Genomic DNA, 21603 nt, shown 5'->3' on the forward strand with positions numbered 1-21603 from the left:
ATCCTGCCGTTCACGAAGCCACATTGAGTTGGTTTAGCCGTATGTGTTGTGGGCACCACATATTTCACATGTTTAGAACTTCGCTACAATGTGTCAGGCAGGATTCTGGCATAAATAGGCAGGATTCTCCATTATAAATAGGTTAAATAAGCGCTGTTAATTACAATGGTAAGCATTAAAGTGCCAAAACACTCCAATATTTGTGTCACTGTGTCCAAAAATGAGGCACCTCTGCATTTGTGCTGCAGAATTTTATTAGTTTTATTGACGCGACTCAAGAGTTGAAAAGACAAGAGGCCTTGAGCCAAATGACCGTCGCCAGGATCCCTAGAAAGATGGACACCATCCCCACTATCAACACCATGGGCAGGGACATCTTGACTGTAAGAAAAGACGATATTCCCAGAGATGTACATATACAAGGCATCTGAACATTTTTTGTCAAAACTACATATGGATAAGCAGGGTGGATCCATCCTTTAACACATGAACATTTCTGCAGGACTGATCAAACCAAATAATGTGGCAAATCTTCATTTCAGGAAGCCGTGGATTTGGCTGATAATTTCAAATGCTTTTTGAACACTTGGTAAAAATACAATAAGCCATTATAAATGCACCATATCCATTGTAAAAGCCCAGTCGAACCTTGGTGTAATACACAAAAACAAACTTAACCTGATCCATCTGCCATCCTTTGTTGTAAAACACTTCTTTGAGCTGCAAGAGAAGACAGAAGTAATGTCATTAGCATCTTCCACTTACACACCCCCGCTCCCTCCAGCATACCTCTGCCAGAGGGGGGCTTTTTGCTCCAGAGATATCCAGGGCTCCCGTGTGTGTGGTTGCTGGTTGAGGATGGGAAGGCAGTGGGAAGGTGGTGGATCGTGATGCTGCTGTTGACCAGGTAACGACACTGTAGAATGAGTCTGTAGGCAGGAAAAACTGGCCAATGACGAAATGACAGATCAAAATGATCTTAGTCTACAGGCTCAGATAAAACCAAGAAACCCAATGAGTGCCCCCATTTTCCAGTTCCTTCTATAATATGGAGAGTCTCACCTAAAGTGGGTGTCCCGGTGGATGAGTGGGAGGGGCCTGGCAGTTCTCTCCATGTACACCACTTCATTCTCATAGACCAGGTGATTCCCCTCCATCTGGTGCAGGTGGAGCAGAGATCCTCGTGTAATGGATGGTTTGGCGAAACACAAGATAATGGAAGAACTACATAAAAGGACTAACTTTGTTGTAAGTAAATCTCAATTACAAAACGCAGCTAGATAACGAGTTGTGATAGGTTGAGTGCTGAAGGAGTCGTGTCTGAACAGCAGGTAAATAGTTCATTTAAATGGAAAGCAAGTCTAAAGCATTTAAACACGCAACACCAAACCTCAAGTGCATAGAATGGCAGGTTCCCGGTACTCACTGACGTCTTAGTGCCACACGAATCCAGGGAGAAGTTAAAAAGGGCTCGAGTCCCGTCTGCTGCAGACGGCCTGCAGCTCAGGTCCAGCAGGGCAGTCCGATTTGGTTTGACGGGGGGGGTGGTGCGGGACGTGTCCACCACCGCTACTGCCCTGCCTTCTGGGAGGCACACTGCAAGGAAATGTGTCTAAGTCATCACTGAGCACCTGAGGGGCAGCCAACAGAAAGAACGGGATGAAGAGTCACCTAGGTTTACTTGTGGTTTGATGGTACTTTGCACCCTCTAGTGGTGGAAGTAGAAATTAAACAAATACTGTATTTCAGGCAGGCCTATGATCAAATTTTCCAGTAAAATGAAATTGGCTTCCAGAAAGAAAGAAAAAAAAAATCAGTGAAATGTGAATGGATTTACAGCAGGGGAAGGGCTATATAGGCCATATAGACTTGGAATGTCTAATGAATTGTTTACAGTAATATTTACACAGAAACTCCCAGACTGGGAAGGTGCACTGCTGGACCAAGGTGTGCTCCACAATCTCTGAATCCACGTTCACTACACTCGCTTCCACCCTGATCTTCAAACCCTGCAGGCTGATGTTCTGCGTCGGGAGTAGAGGAAGAGGAGAGGGGGAGAGAGGCCAGTCTCCACAAACACCAAAGAGAAAAATCTGGAACATGAGGTGTCCAGACCCAGGTTCTTGTGAACTGGTGCCCTTTCTTCAGAAATCTGTGGCTTTACACTAGTGTCTAACTGACTGAATCTGAAACACCATTTTAAAATTCATGACTTCAGTTTAGCAATTTAGAGGTTGCATATAAACCAATTAACCAAGGTCTAGTTTGGCTACTCCCATGTACAACAAATTCATTGAGTACCTGATTGTCTTCATTGTTATTAAATCTTGTTGCCTCACCTCATAAACCACACCCAGGCTGTACATGGACAGCTCCACGCTAAAGTACTCCTCCTCCTCCAAATTCACCACGTATCCCCCCAGCTTCACCACCTCCCAGTCCATCCTGCGGCCGTCGATGTACATCTCCCATTTGGAGCCCAAGTTCCCATAATGCAACAGCACCAGCACGCCCTTGTCGGTGCACTTGCCCTCAAGCCTGGGCAGAACTGAGATGGGGAGAGGGTGGGAACAGCTAAGGCAGGGGCTAGATTAAGCATGGGATGGGAGAGTATGGTGCTATGAGAAGACCTACCTGCATCTTGTGAGTCACACACGACAGTGGCATGGTGGAAAAAGGCCACGTTGCTGGGGAGGATGTCAAGGGACAAAACCATTTCCAGGATGTGTCTTCTGTAACCTCCACCGATATACTAAAGGGGAAAGCGTGTCCAATCATACAGCTAGAAATTCAGTTTTTTTCCCCCGTGTAAACAGTATAGTTAACAGCAGGGGCGTCTTGCAAACCAAATTTAAGGGAAGGCATCACATCCAAACCACACAGAAGACAATTTAACTCTGTCCTGTCTAAGTGATTTGCATTCTGTCCAGCCATTTTTGAAAAAATGTCCATTGCCAGTCTGCATTCTACCATTCTGGAAATAATACAATAGGAAAACAAATTGTAATCGCTGATATGATGATGGTCATACATTCAACAGTAGCAACAAGTAGATAACTAGTCTGATTCTGTATGTGTCCTGTGTAAAGTAACTGCACCGGCCTGGTTACCGTCAAGGCGCACAGAACAATCACATGCACAAAAAAAAAAAAAAAAAAAAAAAAAAAAAAAAAGCTACTGGTGCATAAGTTAATTGCAAATAGCATGCAAGTACAACCATTTATGGTTGGCATGGTGCATCATGCTGTTATCTAGAAGTATGCAGTAGCAATGATGCATTTAGCTAGATGACTGGCTAAGTAACGTCACTCATAAGATACACACAGTAGTTTGCCAGTTGTGTTCAAAATACATGTCGTGGAGATGCAGAAGGCTGTGTTGGTGTTTGTGGCCAGCTAGCAAATACTGAAGGATAGTGCAATTTGTACAAACAACAACCACTACATTACAAACGGAGTCGGTCTGCCATCTACCTTGCTGGCTAAAGTTAGCTGACATTAATAATTTCATACCGCAGGTTCACTGCATATCTGTGCCAACACGTTGATTACATAGCTACCCATGCAGATGTTTCAGTGATATATTTTGACAGTTTTAGGCTAATACAGCATATGTCTTTGGAACAACAACATAGAAACACTTCGGCTGCCTCCGTATACTTGTAGTAGCACATTTACTTGGCTAGCAGTTGTAAACAGCTAATAACAGCTAACCTTGTTTACTGACACTGAGATGCAAGTTATGAATGTCACGACGTCACTCGGTGATGTGTAGAGTTACTGGAAGACCGGAATGATGCGATCAGCTGGAGGAAGCTTGCTCATTGGCTAGATTACCCTTAACGACATGTTATTCGCAGTCAATGTAGTCATTATTCATTGCCTGAATAATTCATTTACACATTTTTTTTTTTTTTTTTTACAATACTGGGTAGGCACTGGCCTACCTATATTGACTGGCACAACACCACTGGTTAACAGTTTCACTAATAAATCAACCATATTTTAGCACTTGTGCATCAATAGCCATGTTAATCTGTTATAAGCCATTAACTGTTAAGGTGCCAGAGATTGTGGAAGCATGTGCAGAGTCAAGGTGGCCCTCACCTCCAGGAACACCTGGGGGTGTGTGAAGGGCACCTGGATCTGATAAGCATGGCTGCCATTGGCAAAGGGCATAAGGGAAACCCGGAGGCCCGACTTGCGGGCTTGGGCCCAGCTCAGAGGCGCTTCGCCCCGCACAGCCACGCTGCGTAGGGACACTTCTGGAGAGAACACTCCAAAGGTCACCGAAAACATTCCCTGTCCCGGAATGGTGTCTGAGCAGGAGCCAAAAGAAAAACAAATCAATATTAATTTACAAAGATACTAAAAGACCTAAGCATTGAATCATAAGAGCTCTTTGACGTCCCACCCACGGTGAACCCCAACCTTTTACACTGTAATTTATTGAGAAACACAATCTTGACTGGCAGTGGGAAGATGGTGGATCATTTAAGGAAAGACTCGCTTTTGCGTTACAGTAAATCATCTAAAATGGTTTCTCCCCATCTGGTCCTCAGCAAGGGAGGGAACAAAATATGGACCCTGTGGGGGTCGGAGAACTGGGTTGAGAAACATTGATCTAAACCTAAACTTATCTAAACCTCACCTAATCTAAACACAACAACTTTTTAGTATCTTCGGTCCATAGTAAAACTCTGTAGGACCAGCAGTCATGCGAGACCCTCCGAATCACTCTGAAGCTTGAAAATATTTAAGTGTGCAAAGCCTGGGATCACAGCACCAGCTGGGAGCTTTGACCCCAAACCCGACATTGAAATGCAAACTGAAAGACAGATCAAGGACACCATGAAGATGTCCTTCTTCATTAATATTTTCAAAGAGGAGTGGAGCACAATATTGGCAGCTTCTTACTAGAAATGATTGTGGTCTTCCACACCAGTCAAGAGCAACAAATGGGAAAGATTTGAGGGAATTTTTAAAGTGGGTGGGATTAGGGACCTTTTAATATAAATGAAATACTAATAAAATAGAGAGAGCACATATCTGGTCCAGAGGAGGAGGTAGATTTCATAGGGGGGGGGGGGGTACAAAGACTCACTGTTGATGAGAACGAGCCTTCGTGGAACATATGTGGTGTTCAAGGATCTGAAGGAGCGATGTTGGGTCACCCCCCAGTGGCCTTCTTCCCACTGGTGAATGAAGAACAAGTCCACAGAGAAGGACTGCGAGTAGCTGTGGTCAACAATGTTGCTCTGGAGAAGAAATTCAGCATCACTGGGAACCCGGGAACCCCAGGCTGCTCAGTTTCCTTGGGCACATCAACCCTTACAACTCCAGCACCACACAAAACACCCATCTATGCTTTAACAAGGATTTGGGGGTTCATGTGCATCGGTTCTCATCAACAAACCTTAATGAATCCACCTTCTGCTCCAAAAGGAATCCGGATCTCCACAAGATGGTGCCGCAACCCGATTTCATAGCCACGCTCTAGGATCTGACACTCGCTGAGGAGACTCGCACCTACCCCCATCCTCACGCCCTTGTCCCTGAACCAGCCCTGCACCAGAGGGCTCAGGATCTGGGGGAATGTCCATGATAGATGTTCCCCATCCACCATTGCTCTGCCTTGGCAGAAAAAGATGGCGAGGAGAGCGTGACCTCTCATAAAAATTGTATTTCATAAGCAAAAACAATCTACACAAAAGCCATGAGCGAGAGCAGGCCTACTCAGAGGGCAGGCCACGGAGAGGTTGGCCAGAAGGGGAATTTTCTGCCGCTGGTAGAAGACCGTGGCACTAACAGCCTCCACCTCAATCCCATGGTCCTGGAGTTAAGGCACATAGGTTTGGATCACATGCACATGAGAAGGAACACCAGAATTTTTTATTCTGTTCTTTTTAGAGAGAGAAATCTACACTATTCAATTAGTCATTTTACACTAATGCAGTGTTTCTCAACCACTTCCTCAGTTACACTGTACCAAGTATTTGGTGTTTTTCATTGCTTGATTATTTGGTTCAGTTGTGCTGGGAGCAGGGAGGGAGCAACACTGGACTATCGGGGGGGGGGGGGGGGGGTCCCCGAGGAGTGGGTTGAAAACTACCATACTAATGCATTTTCAAACGCTTGATTCTTATTGAACGTGGAAACATATTTAACTAGGTCCTAATTACTAAAACTCAGGCAGTATGCAAGTCATGAAAAAGGAAGATGGAGACACTTTCGGGGACCTGGAGCACGTAGGACAGCGGGGAGGAGTAGAGACAGCGCATCACAAGGCGGTCACCCATGGCATTGATGCGGTAACCCTGGAGATGGGCCTGTCTCACAGACATGGCTTCTACCGAAGTCTGGTGTGGGACATGGAACGCCACCTGTCCCTGGCTAAGCCCGTCCTCCTGAAATGATGACATGCCGGGGGTGGGAGGGGGGAGGGGGTCAGGAAGGGGCACTACTGTGCCTCAGGGATTGACAGCTCATCATGGGCTAATGAAGCATCATGAACCGCTTGCTGTATTTTCTGTCCCCACTAGATGGTGCTGTCTTCAGAAAAAGGACTCAATGCATGCCCCAAAACAGGATAAGAGCACCACAAGTCCTTTTTAAATGGCATTTCCTCTAAATTAGAGCTTTCATCACCAGCCTTATTTGCCGTGTCATTACTACCATACTACCTACTATCTAGAAGATACATACCTCAGGAGGTCTGACATCCTCCTCCCTATTTAAGTGATTGTTATGGGGGAGCCACCAGGTTACAGAAACCTGGACAAATAGGAAGAACCAGATTTTATTCATAGAGTGCAGTCAGTAAGTAACCACCAGTAAGTACACTGTTACAGGCAAAGATGTGAATGCTATACAAGCAATCTTAAAAATATACCTCCATGTAACCCTCCTCACAGACCACCTCACGGGGGTTCCAAGCCTGGAAGAGAGGGCAGGAAAGGAGCAGGGGGTAGACTACCTCCCTGCTGTCAGCATCTTCATTCACAACATGGACACGCAGCCAGAATTCTGCACCCTTCTAGGAGGAGAGCGTAAATATCGGGCTAAGATGAAAGTGTCTTAGCTACATCTTCATTCTTCAGCACCACAACTGTCAAACCTCCATAAACTGAACCTCTTTCAAAAACTCCTCTGTCAGAGAGAGTTACCCAAAGTCCAAAAACACCCAAAGGTAGAGTTGCTAAATTGTCAAATTTTCTATTATGTTATATAGGTGCGTGTGTGTTCGCACCCAGCGGTGGGTTGATGCCCCATCCTGGGTTATTCCCTGCCTTGTGCCCGCGCTTTCAGAATAGAACAAGTGTATATAGGGGAGGGATGGATGGCCATACCTGGCCCAGTTTACTGTTCACATGGCAGGCCAGGAAGGAGGCTCGCACGACCAGGTCTCCAGCAGCACTGTACCCGATGCCATACCCGCACTCAGCGGCTCGCTCGATAGGCAGGTAGTGAACGCCACTGCTGTCTAGTACAGAGATGCATTAAAGCCCTGCATATGCATATTGGGCACATTATCAAAAAAAAAAAAAAAACACTCAAGGGTGAGAATAACATTTAGTGAATGAGTAATGGTTTTCTGATACATACACCAGAAACAGAGGAATTACAGGGTGAGAGTAGCCTTTTAGCATATGGAAGCTGCTAATAAGTCACTAGAGAACTATAATACAAAAACTGTAATTATTTTCATCCAGATAGCAAATGATCATTTGTGTCATTATAGCAGACCGAGCCCCGATTCAGGAAGATACGTAAACTAACCTTCAAAGCCTAAGCGAGTCGTTTGGCCAAGAAACTGCGACTGAACGTTAAGCCAGAAATGGCGATCATGACACGCCATCTTGAACATTCCTTGACAGAAAAAAAAGGAAAAATAAAATGAGAACCAGTGAAGTATGTGCGGCTGTGCAGCATTTGATTGACGAAGATCAGAGAAAACTTACCAGCTGGAATGACTGTGGAAACAGAGATTTGTAAGATGCAAAGCAACACCACACTGGAGGATAAAAATCCGCAAAGTTTAAAACATATGACTGTAGCAACTAAATCCAAGACTATCAAATGGGACGAATTCCCTAATTTAGTTAAGAGCCTTGGTCTCACCCTAATGAGACTGTTATATGTACTTTAAAAACTGTACAACACTGACAACACGTTAATAAAAGCTTAATTTAAAAAATATATAGTTTAAACGTTAACATCTGCCGGGTTTATTAAAGAAATAATCCATTGATTTTAGCTTTAATCTACACAATAGTATAACCCAGTGCAGTACGACCCACCCCTAAAATTTTCACTAAAAACTGAGACAATTTAGAATGAATAATTTGGATGCAGTTCTAAATAAACTTACCATGTGCGCTTTTTAGGAGGTATTTTAATAATATGGGGTATTGTGTTGGCCAATGAATATCTCATCTGAGAAACCATTTAAAGTTTACTTTAGGATTTCTTTTTAATTTGCCAAAAACAAAGTGGGACGGATTTAATTATCGACGCCATTTCTGTGGTTAAACAGACCGAAACACCTGGCAGGTAATTGCTTATCGCCATCCTAGCAGTTTCTGACTTCAGCGGTTAACATCCATGTTTAGGTCATTAATTAATAGATATCCCCGCCCAAATTTATTTGCTGGAACTAGGGTTTACAGATTAGTTTTTTTCTGATTTATTGGTAGTAATCAAAGAATTTAATGGGCCTACATATAATTATTAATGTATAATAACTTTAGGCGATTTTTTTATTTTCTCTAAATATCTAGTTATTACAAGATTAACTAGGGCTATGTAGACATGTAAGCACGCACATCACTTTAACGTTTCTCTTTATATTTAAGTGCATAACAACAACAATAAATAATAATAGTTGTTGCTGCTGCTGCTGCTGTTTTCTGCTTTTGCGTTTTTCTAGAACGACGCACTATGTAGATGATCCCCCACTTCAGCCATTTCTGTGGAAGGTGGTCAGCCAGTAGAAACAAAATCGAGGTACAGGATACATTGAGGAATATAAATATTCTTAAGGTAATGATGACATCATGGGCGAATAAGACGCGATAGGCTACTAACAGGTTAAGAACAGAAACGGGGAGGATCGTGGAAATAAGGCAAAACCGAGGAGCGGTGCATTGGAGCGGACTGCCAATTATTAAAAACGGATGGTAGTGATATATTTATCTTTATAAGGATATGACTGCCGTTAATGTAAGTTTATCAAGTATAAAAATATATGCAATTATTAATGTGAATGAATACAACATAGTCATAAGTGTTGATAAAGGTACCCCTGAGGAAGCAATCTACGATTCATTTTAAACATATATCTTATTCAGAAATATAAGAGTTTGTAACATTTTATTTCGTGTTGTAATATTACTCGACAGCGATCCCATGGCTCTCAGTTGCTAGGAGACTGCAGATGATGGAAGGCTTTAATAATGTTCTTCTTCCTGAAATTTTCAGAATGCTTTGATTAAAAATGGATTTATTTGTCGCACGGATAGAAGCGTTAATTTTTCTACCAATAACGATGATTCTGCGTGAGATGGAAATGCAATGAAGGGTCGCTCTGAGTTTCGCCTTTTTGCTTTCGTGATGAGACAGAAGCGGGAGAAGGAGCTGAGGAAGAGACTAAATCACTTTCTATCTGACCTGGCAATACTGGGCTCCCTGCAGGTACAATATATACATATTTATTTTGACGTCCTCTTTTGAGTAAATTACTTATTGTAATAGGTGGCTGTGACGTGCTATGGAAGATTTATTATGGTTGTGGTCTCGTGGCCGGGTGGTCCAAGGCGGTGCATTTAGACTCTAGTCTTCCCGGGGGTGTGGGGGTGCCGCCAGATCTTTCCAGAATTTATCCTTCGGATCGGTAGGTTTGATCTTATTTTGAAAATTCATTTGTTGATTAATGGTGGGCAAATTTCGCTGGAATTTAACCTAGAGATGCATTTATACCTCATCTCTCCATCATCACCCCAATATTGATGGTTGATGGCGAAAGGTTTTGACTGGATCCCATCCAGAAAATCACATCAAATCCCAGCCACACAAGAGCAGAAGTGCTCTGCTTTGACTAGTCTGCAGATCGATAAATAAGTATGGATTGTACTAAAAAACATAAAAACAAGTAAGCCTGTGGTTATTGAAGTTTCATTTGATATCTCTCGTTTGGTATCTCCTTCCTGCACAGGCGAACCCATCCTGTAAATAAAATTCCATCTGTTTCTCTGCAGGGCTTCCGTTATTTCCAGCCATGGCTCAGAGGAAGAGAGGAACTTTTATTGACTGTGGTAAATGAAGACCAGGTGAGCATCTGGATTGTGTGAATAGTTTTATCCAATGAGGACAAAGTGTGTGCCCACATTAAGTAAACAGGAACATTTTGATTAAGGGAATTATTATTTTATCTGAGTGAAACTGTCAAAAGCTGCGATCCCAGTGCTCAGGCTGTTTGCTTCTTACTTCCAGGGATGGTTTTCTCCTGGTTTCCCAGTATCTGCTGCTTCCTCCCTCACCAGCCCAAGCTCTGACAGCAGCAGCAGTGATGCTGGGACTCCCCCCCCTGGAGACCCACCCCCACAGGCACCTCACCAGCAGAGCAGCAGGTGACCGGAAGGCTGTGTAAAGTATATGCCGTGTGGTAGATGCTTTATTGTCAGCAAAGCAGTAAACGTAGGAGAGCATGGTGACCCCACAGGAGGCTGGAACGGGTGGTTCTTAAAATCCAATGAAGGAACACAGCCATTGCTGCTAATCTTCTGGTTTCCCTGAGAACCGCTCTGGGTGCATGAAGGCGATGGGATGTCCAGTGTTTGATGACAAACCACAGATAGAGTCATATTTCCCTCAGTATTTATCATGAAATGTTCAGAGGCTTTTTTTGTAGAGAGAACATGAGGCACAAGGGACACAGACATGCCGAAGACCTTAGGTGTTATATGTAAGGATTGCATAGAGCAGCGGTTCTCAAACTTATTTGTGCTGGGGACCAGTCATGTCAGGCTTTGGGGCTGCAGGGCCCTGCATAAATGACTGCCCCCACCCCTCGCCCCCCTCCCCCCGCAGATGCATAGACAGACAGACAGACAGACAGACAGACAGACAGATAGATAGATAGACAGACAGACAGACAGACAGACAGACAGACAGACAGACAGATAGATAGATAGATAGATAGATAGATAGATAGATAGATAGATAGATAGATAGATAGATAGACAGACAGACAGACAGATAAATGAGTGAGTAAGTAAGTAAGTAAGTAAGTATTGTTATTCTTATTATTATTATACCTGACCTGATCTGACTGAATTTTGATTGGTGCAGAAGTGATGCTCAGTGGACCAACACTGGTCCGCAGCCCATAGTTTCAGAAACGCTGGCATAGAGTACTGGGCAGTACATGCATTAGATATGTCGATTTTTATCATAGTGAAGTAAAATGACAAATGACTTTTAGCTGGTTTTGTCTGGCTTTTCTGGGCTCAGGAATGATGAGGCCCATCTTCTCCCAGCCTCGCCCAGTGAGAGGGAGATTGCCGTGCCTGTAAGTGACGTCCTACTGATCTTTTTATGTAGCCTTGGGCTGTTCAGCTTGTCTGCCGGTGACTCCCTGCCCGCTGTTTGCCGCACACAGGAAATGAACTGCACCCTTTTCCTGCTGGCCGGCTACGCTAAATATGGCCGACCTTATGCGTGGATACGGTCCAATCACGAACGACTGGTCAACATCGGGGGCACTGATTCGCTGGTCAGAGACACACCGATGAAGCTCAAATCCATCACAGACTGGTGCTCACAAGGTTGTGTTTTTTTGTGGTATTATTACCAAATACCCTGAATTATTATTTATTACAAATAGAGTAACAAATATTAGGTTTCAGATTGACAGTAATGGTCCATTAAAACATGTAAACATTACAGTAAATATTATACTGATAGATCAATATGTTTTTCCCATGCAGGTACAAGGGGGTGGGACATTGTGAGTGAGTTAGTTGGCCTATGCACCGTACCCCCTCCTGTCAACCCCTTCTCTTTGGACATGTGCTACCTCCAAACCCTTTCCCTCCAGGAAAGATTCCTAGTTTCTGGTGCCATCATTAACTTCCTGGAGATGCTCCTCATCCACAGCTCTAGGGACCAGCCATACTACGACAAAGGTGGGTTGGGCCGGACCGTGACAATACCACAGTCACCCACACGGTGGCAACCTTCACCCGCCTTATCTCTTGTGCTACTGCACGAGCAATATGTGTCAGTGTTTCAGCGAGTACGGGAGATGTTTTTTTTCTATTGCATTTATGCGACAGCCCACCACATTTTTTTTTATTACCAAGGATGATGCGTACTGGGTGATGGATGTCAGGTATTTGGAGGTGAAAGAGAACGACGAGGATGCTGATTGGGTGGCAGGAGGGCGTGGCTTGTACAGAAAGGCCTTTACCAGTCAGGATAATGAAAGAATGTGTATAGCATCATACCAACAGTGTCACATCACTGTGCTACCTCAGTAGATATTACCGCTTCTGATACACCTAAGTAACATTCTTTCACACACAAGCAAGCAGTTGATTATAGTTCTTATCACAGGTCAATCTCCAAATGTATCACAAGTTTAAGCAGTAGGTACTCATTTTTAATAGAACTTAATTGCAGCATTGTGGGTCTGTGAGCGAGGGGGATAGCCTTTGGGAGATCCATCATCCTAGCTGTAAGCCGATTGATGGGCACCTATCTTCCAGACCGCTTATCCTGTATAGCGTTGTGGTGAGTCGGGGGTCTGTATCGAGTACAGGGCAGACGGCTGGAGAACAGGCTGGGTAGGATGCCGTCACGGACCACCCACTCAAACCCCCGAGAAATGTAAAGGCACCGGATGCTGTTAGTGAAAGCTGTTGGATGCTGGAAGGGATGGATCGATGCCAAGAGTCACACCATGCGCCGAAAGCCTTGGAAGACCATGACGAGGCTCTCCATCTGCTTTCCCTTAGTCATGGAGGAGGTGGACGTCCTGAGGAGATTGCACGTTAGGAGTCTGTGGGAGGTGCAACAGCATCGAGGGACCGCGTCAGCCTCCAGCCAATAGCCTGTGAGGGGCGGGGTCACCGTCCACCAGCACGTATCAGCATCCTGAGTATAGTGTGTCTGTAGCAGAGTACAGAGAACAGCATCCAGCTGCCATGACAGCATTCAGTCACAATAAAACATTTATGTGGGCAAAGAAAAATTCATGTGCCTGACAACCATTTCTGGCTTCCCATTCAAGACCAAAAATTAAAGCCGATTTGTTTTAAGCCTAAGTGTGCTATATTCACTGCAAGACCACAGACACGGTCAGAGGGGAAAACGCAACAAAAAAAACTGAAGGGGAACAAGGAAAAAAGAACGATGATATAAGAAAAGTTCATAATAAATTTTATTAAATAGGCATAAATAGAATACAGAAACATTTTAAAGGTTAAAAACACAGGCAACAAAAGTTGCAACTTGTAGTCCAGAATACATACAGTGCATATTAGTAAATTAATACGTTAAAATTAATCATAAAACAATCTCAATTAACTTTTTGGCACAGAAGGAGATAAACTCCTCTGACTGTAAAAAATGTGCAGTAATTTTGAAGTTTATAGCGACGCCTATAAAAGACACGGACGCTGCAGTGTTAACGGCTAATGTCAGCGGTGTGTGACTGATACCGTCCTACAGGAATAAAACAGAAAGACACACGTGAGCATCACACCCAGGGGGATCACAAAGGCTTCCAGACTGAGGATGTGCTTGATCAGAACAGTGTGTACATTCCAGGTTGGGGGGGGGGGGATACAGGCAGTTAAAAATGGAGTACAGACATAATGGGGGGGGGGTGGCATAAAACAACTTGAGACACTGACCTCATTTTCTCATGCAACGACCAGAAACATTTGAAATATTCTGTATCATGTAACACTGCACTGCAGATCAGATGCAGCAGAGCTTGTGAACCATTTCACTGAAACTGTAAACAAACTGACTATTTCAAAAAGCAGTCCTTAAATACCAACCTTCCAAAACACCATTAATCCCCCCCCTCCCCTTCATTTGGCATGACTGGATAATCATTACAATCCTGCTACTGACCCCCACCCTCCCACACCACATAACCCAACCCCCAGGAACCCAAAACTCGCAAAACAATCCATCTGACTCGTTAAGAACTTCCCAGACCAGCCTGACAACAAGCAACGGCTGGAGAGACTCAGAAGATACTCCAGATCTTTCCAAGCTCTGGCAGACCCATCAGAAAAGCCTCCGGTCATCAGCGCCACTCAACAGGTTGTCATCCAAACTTCAGACACACACACACACACACCCTGACCGGAAGGTAACGATGGGGGCCAATCACACCACACTTTGGACCCACGAAAACACAGACCCCTTGGTGTCCCAAGAAAGCCTGTAGGAGAAGCGTGAAATTTCTAGGTCGCTCTTGCAGAATCAGTCTGCGCGAAGTGTGGACTCAACAGTGCCTCAGGGCCAGACCCGGCTATCAGAACCTTCGGAGCTTCTCCTCAGAATGGCTCTCAAAGGGCTTGTAGACAAGGAGCTCCTCTTCCTCCAGCGAACTGCAACGATGAGAGAGGTAGACATGTGGGAAAATGGCATCTCATAAGCAAAAGCAAAACAGTGAGTTCAGCACATAACCACGCAGAATACAGGTGCTTCATTCATCCCTGTGGAGAAGTTGGGTAGTTTCATTCCCCATCTTGCTCACGATGAAAGCAACCAGTGTAGAGAAACACACACACACACACACACACACACACACACACACACACACACACACACACACACTACCAGTCAACCCCCCACCTAAACCCTATAGAACAAGTTTGGGATGATCTCGATCGATGAGTAAGAGCAAGACAGCCAACTTGTGGAAATTCCTTCAGGACTGTTGGAGAAGCACTCCAGGTGGCTACATCTGGAAACCGGTTGAAAGGATGCTATCGCCGAAGCGAAAGGAGATTATTTCGAAGAATCTACAACTGGAGGAAATTCTAAGAAGGGTCTCAGTCGTTGCAATATATAAAATGTAATGTTTCATTACAGACTTCATCTGCCGGCCCCTGGAGGGTGGGCTCCCCCTTTCAGTCTGGTTCCTCCCCAGGTTACTTTCTATGAGGGAGTTTTTCCTTACCACTGTCACTCTAACTTACTCACTGGGGGCTTTGGGTGGGGACAATCTAAAGCGCTTTGAGACAATGTAATGTTGCGAGAATGCACTAGATAAATAAAATCGAAAAGAACCGAATTTCCTCAAGGGCTTTTACTATAAGGTGAATAACACCTTATAAGGGGGGATTGAACCCAGAACCTTTTCGGCTGAACCTTCAGGTTAAGCTCCAACAAGCTTAACCCCCATGTGGGACTTGAACTGACAACCTTCCGCTTATAGCCACACTACACTGGTCACTCACTCACCTTTCCCCAGGCTGGCAGGCAGAGTCAGGCTCCGTGACGGTGGTGAAGGTGTGCTGGGTCGCTCCTCTAGCACAGGCAGCGCCTCCACCGGGGTGGGGACCGCCACAGCGTCCTGCCAGTCGCTGAACGCCCGTTGGAATGAGTGGGCCAGGCAAGCAGTGAGGTCGCGGGCCCGCTCTGCGCGGCTGCACCAGAACACGCGGCAGTGCAGCTGCTGTCCACGCTGCTTGCAGATGTAGATGAAGACGTTGGGGTGGATGGAGTCAGCAGCGCAGTACGCGATGTCCTGCAAGAAGGTCTTGGTGAGCTGGCGGCCTGTGCTGATCTCCTTCACCTCCACGTAGCGCTGCCGCACCACCAGCGCATGCTCCTTGCTCGGCCTGCCGGGGGCGCCCTCCAGAAGCCGGCTTATGGCATCCTGGGCCTGCTGCAGGTCCAGGGAGAAGATCTTCTCCGTGCCAAGGTAGTAGACCTTGAAGAGCGGGTCCCCGTGGGAAAGGCTCTCAGTGCGGTCACGCCTCAGCCGCCGGCGGATGGCAGCAGGGGAATTCTTCAACGTTTGCATCAGGTGGAAGGCGCTCAGGGCCATGATGGGCTCCGGGACGGTCTTCCCGCTGCTGGTCTGCTGCTTCGCCCGTGCTGATCCCTGCCTCCCCTGGAGCTGCATTCACCTCTCCTGCACACAGAGGTTCTATCAGGGCATGGAGAGATTCCAGGGCATTCAGTGACAAACTGGGGATTCGATCTCAATACAGGGACAACAGAGCCAGGATACTGCAGGTTCAAGAATATAATTTAGAGCCTGATACCCCAAAATAGCAGAAGATACGAAAAACATGAAGGACTAAATTGTTTAGTCCAGACAGGTGAAAGCTCTCTCCTAAGGTAAGCTGAAGGATCTCCTGTTCGGTAGCATTATCCAGGACAACAGCAACATGACCCCGGGACAGACAGTCTGAACATCAGGTCACGCACCGATGCCAAAAACACTACAGGAGTCAGTCAACCTACATTTCCAGCAACCAAAGCAAGAAACTATTAGATATTACCAGGGAGTACAGCCCCTCTTTTGGGAGGGGGGGGGGGGGGGGTTTTTTCCAGTGTCTGATCTAAACCAGTGCACGAGCGCAGCGGAAACCAATCCGCAAAGGCAGTCCAGTACCACCGAAATTCTTCATCACCACTTACAGCCAACTTCAGTAAACTTCCTCTACAGCTAGAGCTGCTGTTTAAGTTACTATGAAACCCCAAAATCCACAAGAATTGTAGTGTAAATGCTGCACCCCACAGGGGGGGGGACCATCTCATGCTGGACTTCACATGCAGTAAAGATTATAACCTGGAAAATGGTACGTTTGCATTTCATGCCACAGACCTGCTGTGGGAATTTCACCTGTTGACAACTTTGCTGATCCTTTGACTCCAACAGATTTCTGGTACAATATGCACACACAGCCAAACAATAGCTGTGTTGTGGTCTATATCCTACACCCCTTTCTCTCTTCACAGTCCAATTCTCTCGACCTCCCCACTGGCCCAGACTTCGCTTTGACAAAATGCCGCCGACTGGTCCATGGCGCCTTGCTGTACCTTCTCTCCCTTCAGGAAACAGCTTTGCACCCCCCCCCCTGTCTCAAAACAATAGTTTGCTTTGAGCATCTAACACAAACAAACCCGGCACAGACACAGAGACACAGAGAGGTGCACAGAACAGCTAAACGGTTCGGAAAACACTGACACACGACCTGGAAATTCCTCCGTGACACAGATGACAGGTCGTGAATTATCACAAGACAGACTAAGACTTCTTGTGACAACTTTAAAACGTGTGGGCTAGTGTATTTTTGGAAGATATAAAATCGGTATTTCATCATATGTCATTCTTTGACATTTGACATGTGAGAATGACATCACTGAAGTTAATTTTAGGTACTGTGACCAATATTATGTTACGATTTCCACTGGATTCTGGCTAGTTTGTAAGACTATTGCAGATTGCAACATGATTACGTTATTCCCACCAGGCAGAACATGCTATTTCCTGCTATTGTATCAAAATGGAATTCCAGACTACAAACTGTCACAAGACAAATGTGTTCGATAGAAATGACCTAACCGGGTGTTGATTTAAATTGAAATCCAACTGCAACTAATAATAAATCCGATAGAAAGACTTTTTCCACTAATAAACGACTTCAGTATATTTGCAGATTTCTCTTCTGCAATCTACACAGGCTGACATCAGAGGGTCTCAAGTCAAAAACCGGATTATTTAAATACGTGGCACGGCATTAAAGATGGTGCGGATTAAATCGTACCGATGGATATAAAACACGTTAACTGGTTTTCATGCGTTTTAAAATGTGAACTAAATAAGGAAAATGTTTACCTTAACACGGACGTTAACAGCCACCGATCACATAGCAAAAACATTTTGATAATAATAAACTTTAAGATGCGCTATATGACGTTTGCCCACCATCTTCGTTTTCGTTTCATTACCGGTTGATTCGAAGTGTAAAAACCCTGAATCCGCTACAAAGTGGGTAAAATAATTACCAAGACCACACAACCGGCTTTCAGTTAACTAAACCCAGGAAACATCCGACACTGTGTCTTAATTGCGTTAGTGGCGTCAGAGGACGATACAAAACGCGTTGGCCATGTGAAACAATGGGGCATCACCGTCTCTTATAATAGGTCTGTTTTTTAATTAAAATATATTAATCTATTAACTGTATCTAGTTAAAATATATACATATCACACCATCTAGTAAGGTAAGCAGATCAAACCACTTTTAAATGCTATAAATTATCTTCGTGATACAACAAGTAATCCTAGATGTTTCGGTTGCTTAAAACCGATGTGAAATCATTGCACAGTATAGCAAACGGTAACTTTACAAAGTAACCTACCTCGGAGCGGTTCTTTCCTGCAATGTCCTTCTTGAAATGTATTAGATCCAGTGCTTCCCCGTTTGTTCTGTGAATCCTGTTTCAGACCTCGAAATAACAGTAAGACAATGTCCGTACTGGTGTTTGATGTGGGGGGGGGGAGAAGGTGCGCTCAATCTTGATCAGAAATCTGTGTTGGAAAACCAGCACAAAATAACACGTCGTAGACGTACAACGCATGAAAGAGGCCAGTTTTAGTGCTCCATCAAACGAACTGTGATATACGGATCCACGGACGTGCTCGCCGTGCACTAGTGCCGTGATGGTGAGAAGCGGTGCTTGTTGAACTACTACAAACTTGACTGGCGTGACTTGTTACTCCCGCGCCGCTTTTGTACGGATTGTGCGCGCCCCCGAGTTACGTAGTGCGCGTCGGGATGGAGGGAGGCGGCGAATTACGACAGCATATGATAATCAGGTGAGCTGTAAAAAATGATTTTTTAAAAGAAACTACACATACGCATCGAATAGTGTCATCATCTTACTTGTACCGAAAGACTATGGCGTCATATATCTCTAATGCAATAAGTTTATACTTTATAGAATAAGCGGAACCCTTTTCTTTATATCAGATTCAGATTGTTCAAATTCCCTTGCCGTTTCATACTAATATTTCGATGGCAGGTAAAAATAAACGTGACAGTAAATGTTATTATTGGGTTGTTTTATGTGATATTTACAATTTTCCCCCTAAACCTTTAGCATAATGGTTTTCCTGAATAGATTTATTCATTATATAGGGTAAGCAGGGTATGTTTACAACATAAATAAATTATTTGAACATTCGGCACTCTTTTCACAAATTTCCTGTATTTCTGTTCAGTTGTACTTAAAATTAATGTATAGACTAATGAATTTCCTGGCTTAAATTAAGGCTTCTCTCCTAAGCCAAGGTGAGGGATCTCCCCAATGTACAGTAATCCAGCAGAGATCTGCGTAGCAGCAACATGACACCGGGACAGTGTGTCCGGGACATCACGTTAGGCGCAGATCCAAAAAAAATGCAACAGGAGTCCGTTTGTGCTGATGAGGTTAACCTATGTTTTCCGCGATTACCAAATTCAACAAGAAGGCGTCAGATATTGACAGGACGCACTGGGGTATTTATCCAATGTCTGACCTAAACCAAAGGACCAATGCAACAGATACCAGTCCACCTAAGCAACCCAGTGCCTTCAGAAATCTTCATGACCACTTACAGCCGACTTTTGCAAACTTCTTCTACACCTAGAGCTCTTGCTGAAGTTACTGGCAAGCCAAGCAAAATCAGTGTGGTACACCCGAGATATGATTCATTGAAGTTTGGTGACACTGGCGTACTGCTAAATCCGCATCCCCCCCTCCAGAAGAGGGCGCTCTAGATGGTCACCATTGTCACCCGTAGGATCGACTTGCTCTTCTAGCTGGGGTCGTTTCAATTAAGAATTAGCTGAGCCTCAGGAAAATGTTGGCTAGTTTCCAGCCAGCATCAATCACACACGGCTTGTCTACTTTCTGGCAAAAAAAAAAATCTTATTTAATTGGTGGTGTTTAAAGTTTAGGTTGGCTGGCGAAACTGCAGTAAATGTTAACATATGTGAGTGTCTAATGCAGAACAGTACATCCTGTGTAATTTCAGTTTGGCCCGGGACCTGGCACCCCTGAACAAACACGACAGTGATCGCTAGCCTCTTGTGAATTGCCCCAGATACTACCCCACCCTGCCTCCTCCCAACAGTCAGCTCCTTGAGCACATAGCAAATAAATGGAAATGTAAGAGAATAGATTGTATCTGATGTGTGCAAACGAGGTGCTGTTTCCATTCCCCCCTCCCCCCCCAGGCCCTCTGCAGCTGGCAACTGGTTACATTTATTTATCTCATGTGTTTATCCAAAGTGACCTACAGTACAGAGAAGGGTTATGATTATGCACACCTGGGATTCAAACCCACAACCATTTGATTGGCAGCACACTGCACTGCAGGTTAAGTTACAGAAGCTAAAATGTCTAGTCACCTCCAGCCGAAAATACACAGAATCACTTAGTACAGCAAACTGATCATTGTTACGTATTTAAGCTTTGCTTGAAGACAAAGATAAACGGCCTCGTTTCAACTTTGTCTTGTTTGTGTGGTTGCAGGGGCTCCTTAGAATTCCCGGAGTTCACTGCATTTATGAATTCCAGTAAAAGTTCTTATCAAGAAAAGGACAATGGAAGAATCACTTTAGGAAATATAAATCCCCCTAGTCTGTTATTTTGTCCTTGATTTATTTTCAGTGTATTCACAGCTCCTTTTTGGCTTCTGGCCAAAGCAACAACTTTGAACTTAAAGTAAAAGCGAAGGAGAAAACGCCCCCCCCCAGGATATGCTTCCCGCATAACTACTTGCCAATTCCGGTTACTGGCGATTACTGGAAATGGCGAGAATGGGGAGTTGTTTTAGTCAGGTAACCGTCGTCTTTTGTGTACAGTCATCATTCCGTTTGATAACTCAAGTACTTTTCGCCGACGTCTAAATGCAATGATTAGCTAAAGCGTATACGTTCGGTGTTGCATTAAGCTCAACATATTCCGGGTGCTGTGTAGTAGGCGGTGTCCAGTCTTCTGAGTCACATGACTGCCACTCGCTGCCAAGTCTGGACCAGGATGGTTAGACAGTGCCAGACCAGTTGGTCTATTTTAGCCGGAAAAAAGCATTGACGAAGAACTGCAGATTTCCAAATATGGTGAAAATAACGCATTTTTGCCGAATCTTTCCTCAGTTGGATCCCAAGTTAAACATCTCAAAATACTGTTGTAATTTGCGTCACTGCCTCGATGAACAAATTTTCGATTGATGATCTAGATTTTTATTAATACCGTGGGAAATTCTAAATTATAATGTTAAAAAAACGTGTGTACTAGTTAAGTTAAATACAGCTCAGTCATATGTAATAATTGTTTCACCCCGATGAGTTACTGACACATTTAAAATTTGACTTTCGAGCCAGGGAGTATAAACGAGCTGAAAAGAAACGCAAATACGACATTCTGCCTTGGATGCATTTGAGGAAACACGTCAGTCACTTTCATATTAATAAACGAATCTGGATTCTTTTAAAAAAGGCGTTAAAGCAATAAACGGACAAAACAAATATAAACCTATCGTGTATGTATGCTTATATATATGTGTGCGTGTCTACAC

General features: G+C 44.4%; 3 protein-coding genes across 12 annotated transcripts; 1 reads left to right on the top strand and 2 right to left on the bottom strand.

The window, feature by feature from the left end:
• Positions 1-236: 236 nt before the first annotated feature.
• zpax4 (zona pellucida protein AX 4) lies at positions 237-8553 on the bottom strand. 7 transcript variants are annotated; one of them, XM_049027717.1, is made up of 19 exons: positions 8371-8553; positions 7961-8013; positions 7779-7868; positions 7349-7482; positions 6892-7035; positions 6705-6773; positions 6231-6406; positions 5736-5830; positions 5416-5633; positions 5104-5257; positions 4107-4318; positions 2635-2752; positions 2340-2548; positions 1907-2024; positions 1431-1596; positions 1063-1157; positions 790-929; positions 679-720; positions 237-381 (listed from the first exon to the last, which is right to left on the bottom strand). In XM_049027717.1, the coding sequence occupies exons 1-19, from the start codon at positions 8445-8447 to the stop codon at positions 355-357; spliced, it is 2337 nt and encodes a 778-aa protein (XP_048883674.1). In that variant the 5' UTR covers positions 8448-8553; the 3' UTR covers positions 237-354. The 7 variants fall into 7 exon arrangements, with proteins under 7 accessions (XP_048883674.1, XP_048883671.1, XP_048883672.1 ...); XM_049027714.1 differs by having other exon boundaries at positions 790-945; XM_049027715.1 differs by having other exon boundaries at positions 1427-1596.
• Positions 8554-8940: 387 nt separating this feature from the next.
• Positions 8941-13318, top strand: si:dkey-19b23.7 (uncharacterized). 3 transcript variants are annotated; one of them, XM_049028811.1, is made up of 8 exons: positions 8941-9041; positions 9621-9692; positions 10256-10327; positions 10491-10627; positions 11511-11568; positions 11659-11824; positions 11987-12184; positions 13016-13318. In XM_049028811.1, the coding sequence occupies exons 1-8, from the start codon at positions 8946-8948 to the stop codon at positions 13108-13110; spliced, it is 894 nt and encodes a 297-aa protein (XP_048884768.1). In that variant the 5' UTR covers positions 8941-8945; the 3' UTR covers positions 13111-13318. The 3 variants fall into 3 exon arrangements, with proteins under 3 accessions (XP_048884768.1, XP_048884770.1, XP_048884769.1); XM_049028813.1 differs by lacking the exon at positions 8941-9041 and adding an exon at positions 9068-9178; XM_049028812.1 differs by lacking the exon at positions 8941-9041 and adding an exon at positions 9070-9221.
• A 105-nt stretch (positions 13319-13423) lies between these two features.
• Positions 13424-18770, bottom strand: si:dkey-19b23.8 (low density lipoprotein receptor adapter protein 1). Of its 2 annotated transcripts, none has more exons than XM_049029362.1 (3): positions 18402-18770; positions 15486-16176; positions 13424-14626 (listed from the first exon to the last, which is right to left on the bottom strand). In XM_049029362.1, exons 2-3 carry the CDS (start codon positions 16150-16152, stop codon positions 14532-14534), a joined length of 762 nt encoding a protein of 253 aa, XP_048885319.1. In that variant the 5' UTR covers positions 16153-16176; positions 18402-18770; the 3' UTR covers positions 13424-14531. The 2 variants fall into 2 exon arrangements, with proteins under 2 accessions (XP_048885319.1, XP_048885318.1); XM_049029361.1 differs by having other exon boundaries at positions 15486-16161; positions 18402-18768.
• Positions 18771-21603: the final 2833 nt, after the last annotated feature.

The sequence above is a fragment of the Brienomyrus brachyistius genome, chromosome 10 (assembly GCF_023856365.1).
Source record: "Brienomyrus brachyistius isolate T26 chromosome 10, BBRACH_0.4, whole genome shotgun sequence".
NCBI lineage: Eukaryota > Metazoa > Chordata > Actinopteri > Osteoglossiformes > Mormyridae > Brienomyrus > Brienomyrus brachyistius.

What these genes read in the sequence shown, in the direction of transcription:
- zpax4 (XM_049027711.1), bottom strand. Translation starts at nt 8,447, where the DNA reads ATGGTTTCTCAGATGAGATATTCATTGGCCAACACAATACCCCATATT. An exon ending in AAGGCTCGTTCTCATCAACA is followed by an intron (nt 4,319 to 5,103) that starts GTGAGTCTTTGT and finishes GCTCCTGCTCAG; the next exon opens with ACACCATTCCGGGACAGGGA. An exon ending in AAAGCCCCCCTCTGGCAGAG is followed by an intron (nt 721 to 789) that starts GTATGCTGGAGG and finishes CTTCTCTTGCAG; the next exon opens with CTCAAAGAAGTGTTTTACAA.
- si:dkey-19b23.8 (XM_049029362.1), bottom strand. Translation starts at nt 16,152, where the DNA reads ATGCAGCTCCAGGGGAGGCAGGGATCAGCACGGGCGAAGCAGCAGACC. An exon ending in GCCTGCCAGCCTGGGGAAAG is followed by an intron (nt 14,627 to 15,485) that starts GTGAGTGAGTGA and finishes TCATCGTTGCAG; the next exon opens with TTCGCTGGAGGAAGAGGAGC.
- si:dkey-19b23.7 (XM_049028811.1), top strand. Translation starts at nt 8,946, where the DNA reads ATGATCCCCCACTTCAGCCATTTCTGTGGAAGGTGGTCAGCCAGTAGA. An exon ending in GGAATATAAATATTCTTAAG is followed by an intron (nt 9,042 to 9,620) that starts GTAATGATGACA and finishes GTGATGAGACAG; the next exon opens with AAGCGGGAGAAGGAGCTGAG. An exon ending in CTGTGGTAAATGAAGACCAG is followed by an intron (nt 10,328 to 10,490) that starts GTGAGCATCTGG and finishes TCTTACTTCCAG; the next exon opens with GGATGGTTTTCTCCTGGTTT.